This window comes from Fundulus heteroclitus, unplaced genomic scaffold, assembly GCF_011125445.2.
Source record: "Fundulus heteroclitus isolate FHET01 unplaced genomic scaffold, MU-UCD_Fhet_4.1 scaffold_184, whole genome shotgun sequence".
NCBI classification, from domain to species: domain Eukaryota; kingdom Metazoa; phylum Chordata; class Actinopteri; order Cyprinodontiformes; family Fundulidae; genus Fundulus; species Fundulus heteroclitus.
The window spans coordinates 42,091-59,379 of NW_023396596.1; the positions used below are offsets into that span (position 1 = coordinate 42,091).

The 17,289-nt window shown below is 44.2% G+C and overlaps 1 protein-coding gene across 1 annotated transcript; it reads right to left on the bottom strand.

Moving 5' to 3' along the window:
* Positions 1-5,988: 5,988 nt before the first annotated feature.
* On the bottom strand, positions 5,989-15,028 carry pdik1l (PDLIM1 interacting kinase 1 like). The gene is made up of 2 exons (XM_036129537.1): positions 14,710-15,028; positions 5,989-10,471 (listed from the first exon to the last, which is right to left on the bottom strand). Exons 1-2 carry the CDS (start codon positions 14,992-14,994, stop codon positions 9,731-9,733), a joined length of 1,026 nt encoding a protein of 341 aa, XP_035985430.1. The 5' UTR covers positions 14,995-15,028; the 3' UTR covers positions 5,989-9,730.
* Between the last annotated feature and the right edge of the window lie 2,261 nt (positions 15,029-17,289).

Below are 17,289 nucleotides of genomic sequence, written 5' to 3' on the forward strand. Positions count from 1 at the left end.
GAGTTCACCTTGATAATGACTTCAGCTGGAGAACAGAAGTGAGCCGTGTTTGTGATCGGATCCATCGGCGTCTTCACTTTCCTGCAGACTCAGGTTTCCGGGTGTGTGTAGGTCATTCTGATGATGCAACAATGAGAGCAGGGTATGCCACTGCATGCTGGTTTGGTGACTTGGCTGTAAAATCAAAAGCACTTAGCAGATCCCTCTCACATTCTGCTCTCTGAGTATGTCGTACTGAAATCAGGACAAAGGTACAGATTTCCTCTTTGCAAGCATAACCACTACATGCATTCAATCCTCCTGTTATCAGTTAGAGTTACTAATGAACACAGAGCACAAGATAAACATGTGTGGAGGAATACAGAGTTAGATACCCAACTCTTCACTGACTAGCTTAGCCCTTCAATAATGTATTCAGAGGCTGGAGGAGCATATTTTTTATGAAACCTTATTAGTGATGTGAATGAATGAATGAATGAATTTATTTCAGACAATTAACAAATTTAACACACATTTAACAAATATTAAATAAATCAATTTCAGAAATTACCACATAATAATAAAAAATAATCAATTTAAGAAATTCTTCAACCAAGGACTACATAAAAAAGTAATTGATAAACATTAAATTCAATTTTCTGTTCCAGTTCAATTAAATCATTTGAACATAAATAGAGATGAGATAAACAAAATTTTCCTCTAGATAAAATATATCAGGTATATTTACCCTGATTTCTGACATTGATTAGTGATTAAAGGAGAAGTCCGGTCAAAATCAGAATTCAAACTGCTGAAAGTACTTTAAATATAAAACTACTACATACTGTGCAAAAAAATATACGTTTTTTTAATTATGAATAATTTTCATTTAATCATGTTTATGTGGAGGAATCCATCTTGGTCAAGAATAGTACTGTCACCTCCCATTTTTTGACGTCACTCGGCGGACCCGCAGTTGAGCAAGTTTCAACGCTTTGTTTGTCACGGCGCACTATTTTCCAACATGGCGACGACTGGTGCTCTGTACGAAGCAGAGAGTGATGAAGTACTTAGTGACAGTGATGGGAGTTCTGTGGAGCTATCATCATCTGATAGCGATATGGATTTTTTTAGAAGAGTTTCTTGACAGAAACCGGACTTTTGACGGAATCCAGCGTACCTATTTCCAGTGCAAACTCAGTCGGGTCCTACAATATATATGTATACACGCGTGTGTGTGTGTGTGTGTGTGCGCGCGCTCCGCCGCAGGACGGCTTTGCCGGTGTAGGTACCAGATTGACTCGGGCTGCCAGATTGGCTCGGGTGCTACCCGATGACGTCTACATATGGCAACTCAACTCAAACAAACTAGATTATGCGCCCGCGGTCTCCATTTGTTACAAATCAATTTTATTTTGTTCATTTACGGTTATTTTCCTGTAAATTAGTCGAGGCATGAAAACTTTTAACATCATTTTGGAATACTTGTGTGGTAGTCTGACAATTTAATCGGTAATTTTGCAGGATCAAAGAAGTTACAACCTTAGAGAAATTTAATATCTTCCAATTTTTTTTAAGTTGTGAAGGGAAACTAAACCATAAACTCATTTCATTTTTAATAAAAGTCAGCAGCCACATTTAATTTTATCACGGCATTCATCACTGTAAAATCAATAACGTTCATTCTTCCTTTTTGTACTGATGTTGTTCTTTCTGATCACATGTTTTTTTATTATTCCAGATGAAATTGTGATGAATTTGATTATTTTTTTATTGTGGTATTTGGTACATTTAAGATATATGCTGGATAAATTAGTCTGGCTAGCCCTTCCATTTTTGTTAACAATATTCTTCCAAACATTGAGCCAATTGTCAAATATTTTTTTTTTTATTATTTATTTGTAAAATGGCTTGAATATTTGTTCAAGCTTTTGAGAAAAAAGAAACCGCTAAATTAACTTAATAAAATTGATTCGTTACAAATGCAGACCGCGGGCTCTATGTAGTTTGTTTGAGTGGTGTTGCCATAAGGTGACGTCATCGGGAGGCGCAAGGCCCACGGAGAATCTGGTGACGTCATCGGGAGGCGCAGGGCCCATGGCGATTTTCTTCGTAAAATTGTCCGTTTACAAGCCGCAATCCCGCTCTCGAATAAAACCTACACCCCGCTATAATTACTTTAGTAAGTTGTCCAGACCAATTACAATATTTTGCGCAATTGAGCAAACGTTAAACCAACAATGTATAGTGACGTCATCAGAAGACGCAGGACCCGAGTCAATCTGGCAGCCCGAGTCAATCTGGTACCTACACCGGCGCTGCAGCGGAGCGCGCGCACACACACAGCGGAGGAGAGATCGCTGAAGTGACTTAAGTTATACATTTTCCCTCTAGTAAATAGGGCAGGTGGTCATTATTGTATAAATATTAAAATATAAGAGCGTTCCAGCACATGCTGGGGCGGAGGGATACCACATCACATGTGGTATCCCTCCGCCCCTCTGCTCGGTGACCATCCCCGCAAATTCTAAATAAAAATTCTAAAATAAAAAATAACTTACCGAAAATCCTCGCTCTCATGTCATGTTCAAAACATTCTTTTTAAAAATAGTTGCTGCATATGACGTGTTTTCTCTCTGGCCAGGAGTTAGATGGCAAATCCGTTCTGTTCAAGTTGGCAATCCAGCAATGAGCCCGGTGGCTCATGAATCGGGAAGTTGAAATAAGCAATGTTTTTTCCACTTTTACCAGTTGTGTTGGAACATCCGATGGCCATGCACGTGGGCATTGTTGCTTCAGCAAAAGCTCTTGGGAATGTCAGTGGTGAAGTCTTCTGGAAATCCGAAAAATTGTTGATGATCGCAGCTGTGTAGAACGGCTCCTATTGACTTTGCATGGAAAGCGGAGAGAAATGCTGTCGCCGCTTCCGCTTTTCCACGCCCCAGGATGTGATGTCAAACGCCCCTCACTGCCCAAATATGGGCAGTAATGTCAGCCCCCATACACAGTGATTCAGACGACAATTTATGTTTTTATTTTCTTATTGATTAAAGATAAGTTCATTAAATAACCACAAACGTATTAGTTTTAGTTATAGCTAATGATACCCTGATTTTTCCTTGTTGACCGGACTTCCCCTTTAAAAAAAAAGTTGTCTGAAATGCTTTAATGAATGTGTTTTTTTTAATGATTTCATTAAAATATTTACGGATTTATTGTGTTTGTGTTGTTATGGAAAAGTGTAATGTGTCTGTGCAGTGTAACTCCTCTAGGAATTTTCTCTTAAGGGAGACAAATAGACATTTTCACGTTTAATAAGGAGCATATTTTGGGTTAGCATGATGCTGGGTGCCTGTATTGTGCAGTTGCCTGAAACATTGGGGATACTCTACTGCAGGCCCAGTGGAACCAAAGACTACGTGAAGGTAGCCATGTCATTATCCTGCACGCATCCAACTGACCTCCAGCAAACCCACAATAAGCTCTATGAAAATTCTTTAGGTTCTGGTGATTCTATTTAATACATACAAAGCATCCTCTGTTTCTGCTGACGCTGTATCAACTGTCAGATGCTCCAGCAACGGTCTGTGCCATTATGCCATTATACACCTAGATCAGGGGTCACCAACCTTTTTTAAACTGAGAGCTACTTCATTGGTACTGTGTCATACGAAGGGGTACCAGTACTGACCTTTGAACTAGAAGAATCAGAGCTCGCTTAAACTTGAACATATTTGTAATGCTTTTTTTGTTGTAATTTTCAAATCTATATAAATGCAAGAGTGATCCCAAAGAAAGAGAATTATTATTGGACCGAATCCAGACTGAGTGATGGCTCAATCCGGACCTGGGGCCAATCTGATAAATTCACAAACGGACAATTTTCAGATGGGACTTTTTGTTTTTTTCAGCACAGGGCTAGGCAGAGACTCGGGTGGTGTGGTTTGGAGGGTACCTCTACTCCAGTTAGTGCGACAACAGTTTCTCTCAGTTTAGCCAATAAAATCTTCGCTTTACCCTGCGCAGGCAGTGAGTGAGCTTAGTGGAGATAGACGACGGCATGGCTCGCTCCAAAAGAAGAAAAGTTGATACAGAAAATCGCTGTGTTAAATATGATATGTTCCCTCAAACCTGTGCGCTTCCGCAATCACGCACTGCACCCGGATTCACCGCGCAGAGCAAATCTAAGCAGCGCGGGAAATTAATTCCAAGCTGTACTGTAAACAAAATATTATTAAGTTATTTTGTAACACTTTGGTGAGATGGTGTTCCACGGTCCCACTCTGTGTGCCAGGTGCTGATTGATGGGTGGGGCAGACGCCTTTATAGCTGGGCAGGTTGCAGTGTGTGTCTTTGTTACTCCTGCTGCATGTCAGCTGTTTGGGTGGCTGTTTTTGGGATCTACTTTTCTGACATCATAAGTGTCATGTTTCAACCAATTTGGTTGGTTTTTGAGCGCTACACCTGCTGCTTGTTCCTGGAGCTCCTCTGCCGTTATCAGCTGCAGATGGAGCCCTTTGCAGCACAAGGTGTCTGTTGATATCAGACCAACCTTGTTCTACCTGGTTTTGAAAGCAGCTAATTATACATTTCTTATTTTATGGGCGCATGCCCGAGGACTACAGCCATATATACATATATCTATCAATAGATCGGTAGATAAGATTGATAGAAATGGCTTGTAGTGCTTTATCAAGTCCAACATCCCCAAAGCGCTTCACACTACAGTCACTCACACATTCACACCCTGACGGTGGTGAGCTACATTGTAGTCACAGCTGCCCTGAGGCAGACTGACAGGAGAGAGGCTGCACACGTTTGGGCAAAATCTCATTGCACACAATGTAAATAATTTAATTGCAATAAAATGTATACTGTGAAAGATGTACATGTCCCTCAGTTCTTTCTTAGCAGGACCCCTACTCTGACATAAAACATACTATACTGCTCATGAAGAAAATCCAAGATTTTTGTCTTTTTCATTTAATCGGGTTAAATCAGTTGCATCTAAAAGAAATTATTGCTGTAATTTGATTATTTTAGATAGCCATGTAACTTGTTATAATCTCAGGTATTGGACAGGCATAATACTGGTATAGCCTCAGGGTGCATGTGTGATGTTGCTCTCAGAGGTCCAGAGAATGCTCAGACATGAAATATTAGGGGGAACATTGTGAAATGAAGCACAGCTCAACCAGACTCATCACTAATACTTTTGCAGCCCAGCAACGAGCAAACGAATATTCACTCAAGGTATCATGGATTTAGAAGCAACATAAAAAAAACTGTGACAATCATGAAAGAGTCCTTATATGATGTTGCTGAGACATGACATAAAACAAAAAGACGAGATTGCCATTCAGCAAGTTCCATCCCCCTGTATGCTGATTGGTCAGTTTATGTATTTGTGAATAAGTGATTGATTTATTTTTAATTTTTGCTGCATTGTACCCATTTAAAGACCACTGATGTGATTTGTAATGATCCTGAAGAACCGAAACACGGTCTGTCAATAAAGTCTGCTCCTGAACCTTCAAGTGTTGCTGAAGTTTTCATCGACCAGTTCATTTATGTTTTCAAGCACCTAGAAAGTTGGTGAAGTTGTGCCAGAAACGTTTAGGTGAGACGGTAAAGAAAAGCTGGACCTCCGTTCGGACCTTTTACTAGGAAGAAATCTAAGTAACTGGACCTTGGTATGTTTGAACTGAATACCCTGCTCTAAAGGTTGTTCTAGGTTTACCAGCATTTGGACCTCAAGACATCTGGATAAGATAATATATTCTGTCAGTGAGTGTATAGATGAACATACAGATCATATTCCTGTTGCATCACTTTTAAAGGTCATGTTCAGAGTTGTAGTCTAATTTTTTTTGCTTTGGGCATGTTTAGCGTTTCATTTGGTTCTGAAGCTGCCTGTTGTTGGCAGGACCTCCACACTTCCACATGTCAAACAAATTCCTTTGTTAGTCAATATGGTTTATGGTTAAAGTAGTCACATTGAATCAATACTTTATCTTTTAATCCAACTTTTATTTCAAGAATGCCCTGATCACAGAGAGGACAAAAGACTTCATCCATGTTGTACATTTGTTGTTTCTTACACAAAACCACAAACAGGCCAATGACAGACATACAATTTTCATCATCCTGCAATTCATCACATCAGGAATCTGATGCCAGCTCAAAGAAAACTGAAGCCATCGTAACAAGTTACACATCCAACAATCAGGCTCTCAAAAACAGAGCTCATCACCCCATATATACAGCCTCGTCAGTCCCATTGATCCTATACAGTATTTACAAATGTGCAAAACAACTTAATACAGCAAATTGGGGAGGGGGGGGGGGGGGGTTTAATAACTCAGACCAGGATGCCACATCTTCCTCATCGCCTTCTTCTCTAGATGAGTATGAGCAGATATCTAGTCGAAAATCACTACCCATCATCCTCTGCTGTGTGCAGCTCAGAGGCTGATGTGTGACCTACTTTGATTTTAATCTTTACTGCTCCTGTGCTGAAAGCCACAATAAAGCGTATATTGTCCCAAACACCAGGAGGTGTCCTTCATGAAGATGGCAATGGAACAGATGAGCCAAAACTACAATAACAGAGTGAGGGCAGAAGGAAACTGCTAACTTGGAGATAAATTGAGGGAAATTCATTTTTCTACTGGAGTAGGAAGAGCTTCCTGTAGAAATATGTAAAAGTACACGTTGCGTTTTACCCGAACGGAACAAAAAAGGGAGTCTCAAGCACGATCCTCTGCCGAGTTCTGCAACAACTTAATGGGCTTTGGATTAGCTGGTAAGAAGCATGACAAAATAGATTACTGTAAGATTGAGAGCCAGAGGAGATGCAGCGCGGTGACAGGGAGACGAGATCACGTCAAACAGCAGCTTTACGCGTCCGAGTGGGAAAGGAGCAGAGACCCTCAGGCTCAGGGAGGCTGTGGGGCAGACACGCTCTCCCCTCCTCAAGGTGAGCGCCGCTGCATAAATTAGTAAGAGCAGCAGCAACACAAACGCTGTCATCACAGCCGAGCCTGCCGAGGAGAGGGCCACATCACGCAGCAGCTACAGGAATAAATACAAACGGCTAAATAAAAGTGCTTTCACTGCATCCTCCTGTGTTGTACACATTCAGGTATGAAGAGGCTCAGACGGGATTATTCATGTCGCTGCCATGACATACAAGCAGCTTCTAAGTTCACATTATTAAGCAGGTTCTGAAGAAACACTGGGACAGCGTTACTGCCAGGAGATTCACTTACCTTCATGGATCATTCTGGTCTATTGACTCCATACTGGCTGTAACGTTATGCTCACCAAAGCGACCTGGATTCTAACAGGGGTCTGAAACAACCAGCAGCTTTAACCACTTTACCAGGAGCAGTTCTAGAGATGCAGCAACAACTTGCCTGGTGACTCATTTTTAGCTGCATTTTAAAAAGCCACGTTTCTGTCCCTGATCAGTGAACTCACCATCCAGGCCGGGGAAACAGCAGCGCTCTTAGGGGGCAGACGTTCCCATGAATCTGGCTAGCTTCAGCTTAGTGTTTTAAAATCTGGTCAGAGGCAGCACAAAGACCTTTGCTTTTTGATCATCCAACCTGTTCAGGTGCTAAAAGCAGCAGTTGTTCACACCGACTTTGGGACTGGTTAAACTGAGCTCTGCAGGGAGCAGAAAGCTCGTTTTAATCCAGCCTCTGTCTGGTACGGACCAAGATGCGTTCACAAATGTTAGACTCTTGGAAATCTGAGAGGTCCACTCTGCATAGCTCACAGGAATACACGCAGACACTGTTTACACTTCCTAATGCTAACCATGCTAATTGCTAGTAGAACAGACTGGTCATTCCAAATCATGAAGCAAGAACAATGGCTCAAGTGGAGGAGCTTAAGTATTTGGAGGTTTTGTTTACGAGCGAAAGGAGATTGGAGCAGGACAGACTGAAGCATTGTAGTGAAGAGAGAGAGGAGCCAAAAGGCTCTGCTCTGCATTAACCCATCAGTCTACGTTCTATCCTTACTTATGGCAGGGAATTAGAGTGATGACTGAGAGAACAACATCTGGGAGACGGGGGTCTGAAATGAGCCTTAGACTTAGGGGGGGGAGGAGCTCAGCTATCTGGAAGCTCAGAGTAGAGCTGCTGCTCCTCCACCAGGAGAGGAGTCAGCCGAGGTGACTCCTCTCCTGGCAAGTCCCTCTGGGAGGAGGCCCAGGGGAGCAGTTCAGGACACGCTCCCCTCCAGAGGAGCTGGAGGAGGCGTCTGGGCGTCTCTGCTGAGACCACGACCCGGCCCCGGGTAAGTGGAAGACGACAAGACGGGACGTGAACACACCATTACATGTGAATAATGAGTATGTCTACACAAAAGAGATTTAAGTGCAGATTAATAGACTTCAGGTGAGCAACAGATGTAGCTGCTGCTTCTGGAAAGTTTGCTGTTCATACAATGAATCTGATTAAGAGACAAAACTCTGTAGAAACACAAAACGTTTCTAAAACCTCTGATAAAGGTGTTACAGGAAAGGATTGTCATAATAAACCGTCCCGGACACAATATTTTAGTAACAGGTGATCAAAGTGACAAAGCACTCCACACCAAAGCAATGGAAGAATGGCACAGGGCCCTAGTGACCCATTGGCTTGTTTTTAAATCAGCAGAGTGAAAAGGTTTAGGTACCAGTGAAAGGTGGCTACGTGGAAAGCCTGCGAGTTTAAAAGAATAAATTCAATCTTCAAAAAGCTTTGGTGAGCACAACGTTGCGGCTACATTGGAGCCGTGCAGCTGGAGGATCTGGTCTAAGCTTTGCCTCAATGACTGGCGGTGTGATGCGTTTAAGGCTGGGTGGAAATTAGAGGATCTGTTCTTCAGCATTGTACATTCTGGTCAACTGCTTAGGCTGCTTCTGGAGCCAGTCAACTTCTCTTCAAGTCTGCAGTTTAGAAGCAAAGAAACGAACATCCCCGCCATCTCTGTGGCCGGGTACCACTCAAGCAAGCCAAGCAAGCTGACAGGAGAACACGCCATGTTCAAGCACCAAAGTCTGGTTTTCCTCCTGTTCTAACGACCACAGAACAAACTGATCCCAACACGACAGCTGTCCACAAATACCATCATGCTGTGTGTTTTTAGTACCTGAGCTTTCAAAGCAGAACTGAATCTGGTGCCGTAACCGACTCAAACCTTGACATAGTGTGTTTAACTCCTGCTGGTGGTGAAGACCAGGCTGAAATGAGCTGAAGCCTACGACAACGCGAGCGCTGAGGTGCCGGGGGCTTTGACACGGGGCCCTTTGGCTGAATGCACAGTAAAAATCACAGGACACTGTCTCATATTGCATTTAGTAGTAATCAGCACCGGCTTCATGATGGTATTTGGAGACAAGCTGGGGACACTAACAGCCGGCCTAGCTCTTCTGCTGTTGGGGCTGATTGTGTAGGAGTGATGTGCGTGAGGAAGCGGAGGCTGGGACGCTCTGAACGGCCTGAGACGAAGCTGCGGTTTGGAGCAGCAGCAGCAGCTGTGGGTGTCGCACCTCTCTCTTTCAATATAAAGACACAGCTAGTAGAAGACTGTATGTGCTTGGACGCTGATTGGACTTCTAACCAAGATGCAACTCATGTATATTCTCATTATTCCATAGTTACAAACAGTAATTTACTTTCAGGTAAAGTAACAGGGGTTAACAGCAAACGGAGAGGTGTGTACATGTGCTGAGTTCATGGTGCCGAGCGGCCGACTATCACGTGTCCCAGTCCAGCTCCCGGCACGCGATCCGCACCAGTCTGAGCTCCAGTTCGAAGGCGTCGGGCCGCTCCTGCGGGTTGGCCGACAGCATCTCCCGGATCAGCTGCTTCATGTGGCTGTTCATGCTTTTTTTCCTGGCCGGGATCAGCAGCTCCATCTTTGGGTTCTCCAGCAGGGCCTCCCCCAGCGGTACGATCTCTGAGCCCTGCTGCACGTAGCTCCCCAGCAACTCCTTCTGGGTTTCCACATCCACGAAGGTGATGCGTTCCACCATGGCCCAGAAGATCACCCCCAGAGCGAAGATGTCTGCCTTGGCGGTGTAGTGGCCCTCCCACACCTCCGGGGCCATGTAGAAGTCCGTGCCGCAGGCCGTGGACAGGAAGCATTTGTTGACGCTGGCTGGCTCCTCAGGATTGAGCCCTGAGGCGGAGCAGACCTTGCTGAGGCCAAAGTCTGCCACTTTGAGGGTGGGCTCGGAGGAGCCGGTGGGGGTGCACGCCTGGGAGATGAGGATGTTGTCTGGTTTGAGGTCGCGGTGTATGATCTGGTTGCGGTGCAGGAAGGCCAAGGCGCTGCCCAGCTGCAGCATGAAGCTGGTGTTGGTCTTGCGGCTGGGCTTGCGCGACAGCAGGTAGGCGTTCATGTCGCCCCCGTCGCAGAAGTCCATGACGAACCACAGGTAGTAGGCACAGCAGGGGTCGAAGGTGATTTCGCCCTTCAGAGACGTCTCCACCAGCTGCAGGGCCAAACAACAGGAAGACATTGTGTTACACGGCGGCACCAGACCAACGAGGCCAACAGAACAAAGGTTCTGACAGAGGAACAGGGCGAAGAGGAGGAACGGGCAGCTACTCAGGCCCCTCCACCGCCTCAGTGCATTTCCACAGGGATTCAGCGTCTGCCCAAAGCTTAGCGGCAGCTTCGTCATGCAGTCGTTTATGAACTTATTGTTTTAATAAAGCTGAAACAGATTCTGCTGCCACAACCTTTTAAAAGCAGCTGAGACACTAGTAGTTTATCTGAGTTACACTGTTGCACCTTTCGTCATGTCAGACCCACACGCTTCAGGGCATATTAAGGGAATTTAGTAACATTTTGTTCACTCTGCTCACTTACTGAAAGGAACTTTAAGAAAAGCTTAAAGAATAAAACAACTAGACTTCACATTCGTGGTTGGAAACGTTTCATTTTATTTATTTATTTGACCTTTTCTGGATTGGCCATGTCCTGGATGAATGACAATCCACACCAGCATATGTGAACATCATTGTTCAAGTCCTGCCACAGATATTCAGTTTAACATAGGTGTGGACTTTGACTAGGCCAGTGGAAGACATAGAAGTGCTTTGATCCAAACCCAACCATATTTAGGGAGCTTGTTCTGCAGGAAGGAGTCTCTCCAGCTCAGTCTCGTTCCTGTCCCTACATTATCACTGTCCTTGTAGAGCTACGAGATCAGAAGATTTAAAAGCCTTTATGGTTCCTAGGACTCAACTTGCTGTTAAACTCTAAAACAGAAGGATCAGTGAGCCAGTGTTTGCACATTCTTCTGCCTTTTATTGTATCACTATCACTTTTATAATCTCCTGTAATTAAAATGTCATAGGAGTTTTTAAGAATATCAACATAAAAGGGGCGCAATATAAATGCACATGACACAAAAAAACAGGAACCTATAATTTTCCTTCTGCCTCAGCTAGGCACCAGTTTGTGTTGCTGTATCACATATAAGTCGAGCTAAATAAGCTGACGTTTATGGCTGTAATGTGAGGAAATGTAGAACTATTTCAAGGGTAATGAGTATATTTGCAGGGCACTCTACTGTAGTCGCTGATGTATGGTGCACTGCAGAAGTGATCTGCTGAATATGTGCAACAGGTAGCTCCTGGTGGAACATAAATGGCTGCACACAATCCCTGCAACAGAGCGGCCGCAGTGAATAGGGGACGGTTGTCCCACGGTAGCAGCAGTCATTTAGTTCTACCCCTTTATTGTTTCCTCTTCTAAAGCATGTACTGGAACATTAGAGCACAGTAAAAGAGCAGGACTAAAGGAATACTGGGAAAATATCCAATGCTGGCACTGCAGGAAACTAAATGAATGGTGTGACAATAGACCACTGAGCAGCTCAAAGGCTGTAATCAGGCCTGTGAGGCCGCCGTCACACAGCGGGGAGCCACTGCAACATGACAGGCTGCTGACAGGTCGACTAGGGACGCCCCCCCCCCCACCCCACCCCACCCTGACAGTACATTCATGTGGGGCGCGGATGGGACAACAGCCTACACAGACCCAACCAGAACCCCCTGCTCATCAGCATAGGCACATCCCAAACAGAAGATGAAATGCCTTCATAACCATTCATAACGAGTTAGGGTCGTTTTCAGCTCAGGAATCACTTTGTAGAACTACTCAGTGCCAACACATTACCTTCATGTCCCACTCGAATCGTTATGCATGCATTTATAGAAGAGCAGAGAGAGCAACATGTGGCCCAACATGAGCCGGTGAGTAACAGGTCCAGTGGGAGGGCCTAATGATCAGAGAACGTGTGACAGGACACACGTTACGGCGAGCTTTACAGCTCAGGCGTACGATCCACAGCACAATGAGTCCGCCTATCCACTCAGCTGTGGAGCACAAACACCATCAGTCCTAAAATGGTGCCACTGATCCTTCCATCTGGCACATTTAAGCAGCACAGAACACTAATTATGTCAAACGTACACGTTTACTGGCAGCCACACCCATAACAGACACAAGCCCATATGACGCTGGAACAATGTGAGTTTCAGTTCTAATTAGTTTAAAACCAGCCCGACTAGCTGAGTGAATACTGGAGTAGTGCAGCACGTTGCTCTCCACAAGACCTTCAATCCACAGTTCAGAGGCTGTATCGTTATAGAGTGCAAAAGCTTAGGAGGACCGCCAAGCTGTGGAACTGCTAACAATCATTAGGTTAATACAAGACTTCAATGACATGTTCGTAGCAGCAGAAGCAATGCTTGGAGGCAGTATGATCCCACCGTTCTCAGTCCTCCACAAAAACCCCTGCAATGGGACCAAATGGACTGAGGAGGTGACAAGGAGCAGACCTTTTCCTGTGGAAACAGGAAGTGAGGCTACAATGGGGCAATTGTTTGCTTGCCTGCAGATACTGTGGTTTCATCTCAATCTGACAAGCAGAGGTTACAACACCAGTGAAAGGTTGATCTGCATGTCACTGTGTGAGATACGGATTTGTTCTCTAAGCAAATCATGAGCCTCCAAGCACAGCAGGAAGACGTTTGCTGCAGTTCATCACCAGGTATGCACACCTGAGAATGTTGCTGTTTTAGGTTTTACAGAACATGACCCGGCCACTGGGTCTTATGTGGTCAAGCAGTGACTTAAACGCAAACCTCCCCAAAGCATACTGCTTCCACTTCCATGCTCCACTTTAAGGATCGTGTTCTTCGAGTCTTGACTCCTTCTGTGGAAGTCACTTAACTGGAGTCCACACCTACGCAGCCTCCATTTTAGCACTACGAAGACAGCAGATGACTCACTGGAACTGTTTGGACTTTATTTTGCAGTGTTTGTGGCACCGCCCTCCAACAAATATTTACAGCCAGCAGAGCAGCTGCGTTTAACTTGTTTCCCATCTTGTTATGGAGTCAACTGCTGTTGGCTGCAGCTGTTTTCCAGTACTTGCTCCGCTCGCTGTGCGATGAGTCCATCTGCTGCTCAAACGGTTGGCTTTAAAAGAAAAATAAAAGCCAACACCTGATTTCTAGGCCACGGCTGCGTTAGGAATGTCAGACTGAAGTATAAAGCTACACATCATGGGGCTGAATGACTACAGGCCTGTAGCCCTGACGTCTGTGCTCATGAAATCCTTTGAGCATCTACAGGGCATACCAGGCCCCTGCTGTTTGTTTACCGGGCTAACGGGTCAGCAGAGGAGTCAGTCTACCTGGGTAGACTTCCTGTGGCAGCCCAACAAGTACAAGCGTCTACAGGAGCTGCAATATTCAGTCTGTCCTGGGTTCGTCCATCACTGTGAGGACCATCCAAGCTGCAACAACCAACCAGGTCTGCAGAGAAGATCATCAGGGCTGACCTCCATACAGGGGTAGGGTCAGGAGAAGGTGGCTTCATCTCTGCAGACCCCTCACATCCTGGACACAAACTGCTTACACTCTGATCTTCAGGTGGCGCTACAGAGCGCTATTCGCTAAAACCACCCTCTACAGACAGCTGCCTCCCCCAGGCGGTCTCTCTGATGGACCCTGAAAATGTACATTTTCATATTTACAAACAATAGTTTGATGCAACTTCTTTGTATATTGTTCTTAAAGGTGGACCCAAAGTCAAACTCCTTGACACATGAAGCTACTTGACAATAAAACCTGATCCTCAGGTAAACAAAGCATAGTTTACAAAGCAGAGGTTTTCAGAAAAACAGCACTAGTAATACTCAGGGTGGTGCTGTGACCTGTAAACCCTGACAAGTCACTCAAATAGGAGGCCCTAGAGAAGGAATGGAGAGAAAAAGTGTCCAATGAAGTTAGATGTTAAGGATTATGACACTATCTGCCTCTCAGGGTAACCAAGTTCTCCCACAGAAAGCATTTCTGCAGTCTTACTGTACATCATATGAATACCAGCAGGAACAGCTTGGACTGCAATGAATGCCAATTATTTGAAATCCATACATTCAGACTCCTGCAATATATTTGGTGATCCTTGTCTCTATTTGCCATTAGCCATAAAGCCAAAGCAGAAAATCGGCAGGACATTTTAACTATTACTTCATTGACAGAAAGTCATTTCTATTGCCATATGTTGCCTGATATGGTTGGCAAATAGACCAGCAGGTAGAAAAAAAGCAGAAGACAGGAGATATAAATCAGACTTTCATACTGTATTCTTTGTCTAGAAACTGATCAGGCTGTAGTTTAGAGCCTGACCAAAGGAATTCTGCATTCTCACCTCTAGGTATAGTGGAGAACTGGAGCCATGGTTCATCCTCTGGGCCAGCTGGTCCCGCTGCAGGATGCACTCCTCCAGGTGGATGACGTTTGGGTGCTGGCTCTGAATGCTGCTCAGCGCCCAGAACTCCCTCAGGGCCAGTTCCACATTCTCCGGAGAGTGGCAGCGGATCTTCTTCACGGCCACCCGGGCCCCCGTGCGTTTCACCACTGCTTCATAGACCACGCCGTAACTGCCACGCCCCACCTCCTGGATTAGTTCGTACTTCGGCTGGCTGCTTACCATCCTTCCATCTCCGCTGTGGAGAAACAAGGACAGGTCTTCATCTCAGGACAGGCAGACTTGGCAAAGTTCAGCAGGTCTAGGTTAAGTAAAGTTTGACTCTAGACTGAAAAACTACTGATGGATTTACAGGGTTAGCCATGCAGCAAACGGATACTACGGCCTAGCGTGGTACGGAACATCATGAGGAAAACTCAAAGACCTTACTCTGGGTCGAGCAGAAATTAAGGGATGATCTTGAATTTTAAACTGAAGTCTTCCATTTAGAATTAAATCCTTGGGAATGTATTGAATGGTTTGTAGCTAAAACTAAAATTAGCTTTATGGGTTCTCTACTAAATTTGGGATAATCTCATGGAATCTATTACTGATATGGTTCACAGATCAAACATCAAACTGAAGACGTTACTGAATAGAAAGCAGGTAACTTGGGGGTATTTTAGCGGCTTACTTTAGTAATAATATATTAATAAGGTGATGTTACCCACTAACACCAGCTCACAATTTAAAATCTACAATCTGCAAACAAACACATTCACACATTTCTAATACTTTAGCCATGACAAGCTAGAACTTCTTGTGTTTTTTTTATTGAATGTAGAATTTAACAATCAAACCTAGCAAATCGTTTTGTTTGCTGTAAACAGAAAACGCTGCCGACAGAAGTGAGAACACCGCCGAGACGCCACCCTGCTAAAGAAGCTGAGGGTACCGACTCTGTATCTGGGGAGGAAACCCTCATCTCCCATGGCCTCCTCCATCCTCAGAATGTGAGGAAGTGATGAATGAAGTCATCTGACGTTATGATGTTGTCCACATTAAAACAAGCTAAATATTTTCTTCAGGGATCAACTAGAGCAGCAGGTGGGTTGCTTCAGGCTGGTTCCACCATAACCTGTCTTATTATAAGCCCTATTAGCCTCCAGTGGCTTTACAACTAAACAGAGGAGTAATGGAGGAGGGCGCACTGGTTCCTTCAATATTTATTAGCCGACTGAACCACCAGCTGACTAACATTTCCCTGTGTTGATTGAACTGTGGAGAGACTATATGAAATATCTGACCAAAAGCTGAGTTCATAGCAGGAGTAAAACCAAACGGAAAGACAACAGCTGTCCCATCAAAAGCTGTTTGAGGGTTTTTACGTTAACAGATGAACACCTTGTCTACACAGGAATTAAGGGTGTTTAAAAGTGTTGGCAGTCAAACGCTGTATCCGGACACAATACTAATTTGGCATGGTATCAATACTAAATATTTCAGCATATGAGGCAAACCAAGGAGGGAAACCCAAAGATCTTGACAAGCCAGTGTGCAAACAGTGTTTTAAAGTGGTGCAACTAATTCGAGCAGCACAACAAACTTGGCCAAACATCACAAGGACTGATATCCTGGTCTTCATGAGGAAGTCCTACAGGTTAATAAATGTAACTTCCTGTCATAATTGAATACATTAAACGCATTGCTGTTGTCAGTGCGACTGGTGGCCCGCCTTAATGTTGCGTGATTAGATGTGGCTAATCACACAACCATGCCAATCACCACGTTAAAATATTTTTTAAGCCTTTAATTCTTTGTAATTTTTTTATCCCCGTGGTATCAAAAATGGTGTTGAGTATCGAATATTTTCCTGAGTACTGACAAGAGTTTAAAATTCTAGTATGACGATAAAATGAACAAAAGCATGAGTTACACAAGCAAAACCTTTGTTGTCTAGTCATCCTTAAGGACGGAGACAGGTTATTGAAACTGGTTGTGTTTTGAAAGCTAGTGTGGCTAATCGCGCTACCAAAGGAGAAACGTTTAGAAAGGACTGTTTGCTGAACAAGTAAAGCTAACGCACTCGTGGAGACACCAAGACGTCATTGCAACGGATGCTTTAGAGGAGTAGACGATAAGTAGTGGAGTTGGTCTTCAGCTTTAGAAAGAACTAATTGTCACACCCATGTCAGATGATTGTAATTATTAATGATGTTGACAAAGGGAAAGACAAGCGCATACTTTTATTGCTTTGTAAAAAAGCTTTTAGTCTGACCTCTTCAGTACAGCTGTCCCACTTCATCACCAACAGCCTTGATGCAACGCCTGTTACTTTAAACACTAACAGATATGGCACGGCCACAGTGTACTGTAGAGTGAAGGCAGTAACCTGAAGGCAGTGCTTTCTCTAAGGAACCGTGACGTCTATTTAAAAGGAGCGTTTCTCATCACCCTGACTGACACTGCTGAGATGTGTCAGTGCTCAGCTTCTCTGTGGACTTTCAGCCTGTTTTCTTTTTGGTTGCCAATAAATTTCTG

What these genes read in the sequence shown, in the direction of transcription:
- pdik1l (XM_036129537.1), bottom strand. Translation starts at nt 14,994, where the DNA reads ATGGTAAGCAGCCAGCCGAAGTACGAACTAATCCAGGAGGTGGGGCGT. An exon ending in GTTCTCCACTATACCTAGAG is followed by an intron (nt 10,472 to 14,709) that starts GTGAGAATGCAG and finishes TTGGCCCTGCAG; the next exon opens with CTGGTGGAGACGTCTCTGAA.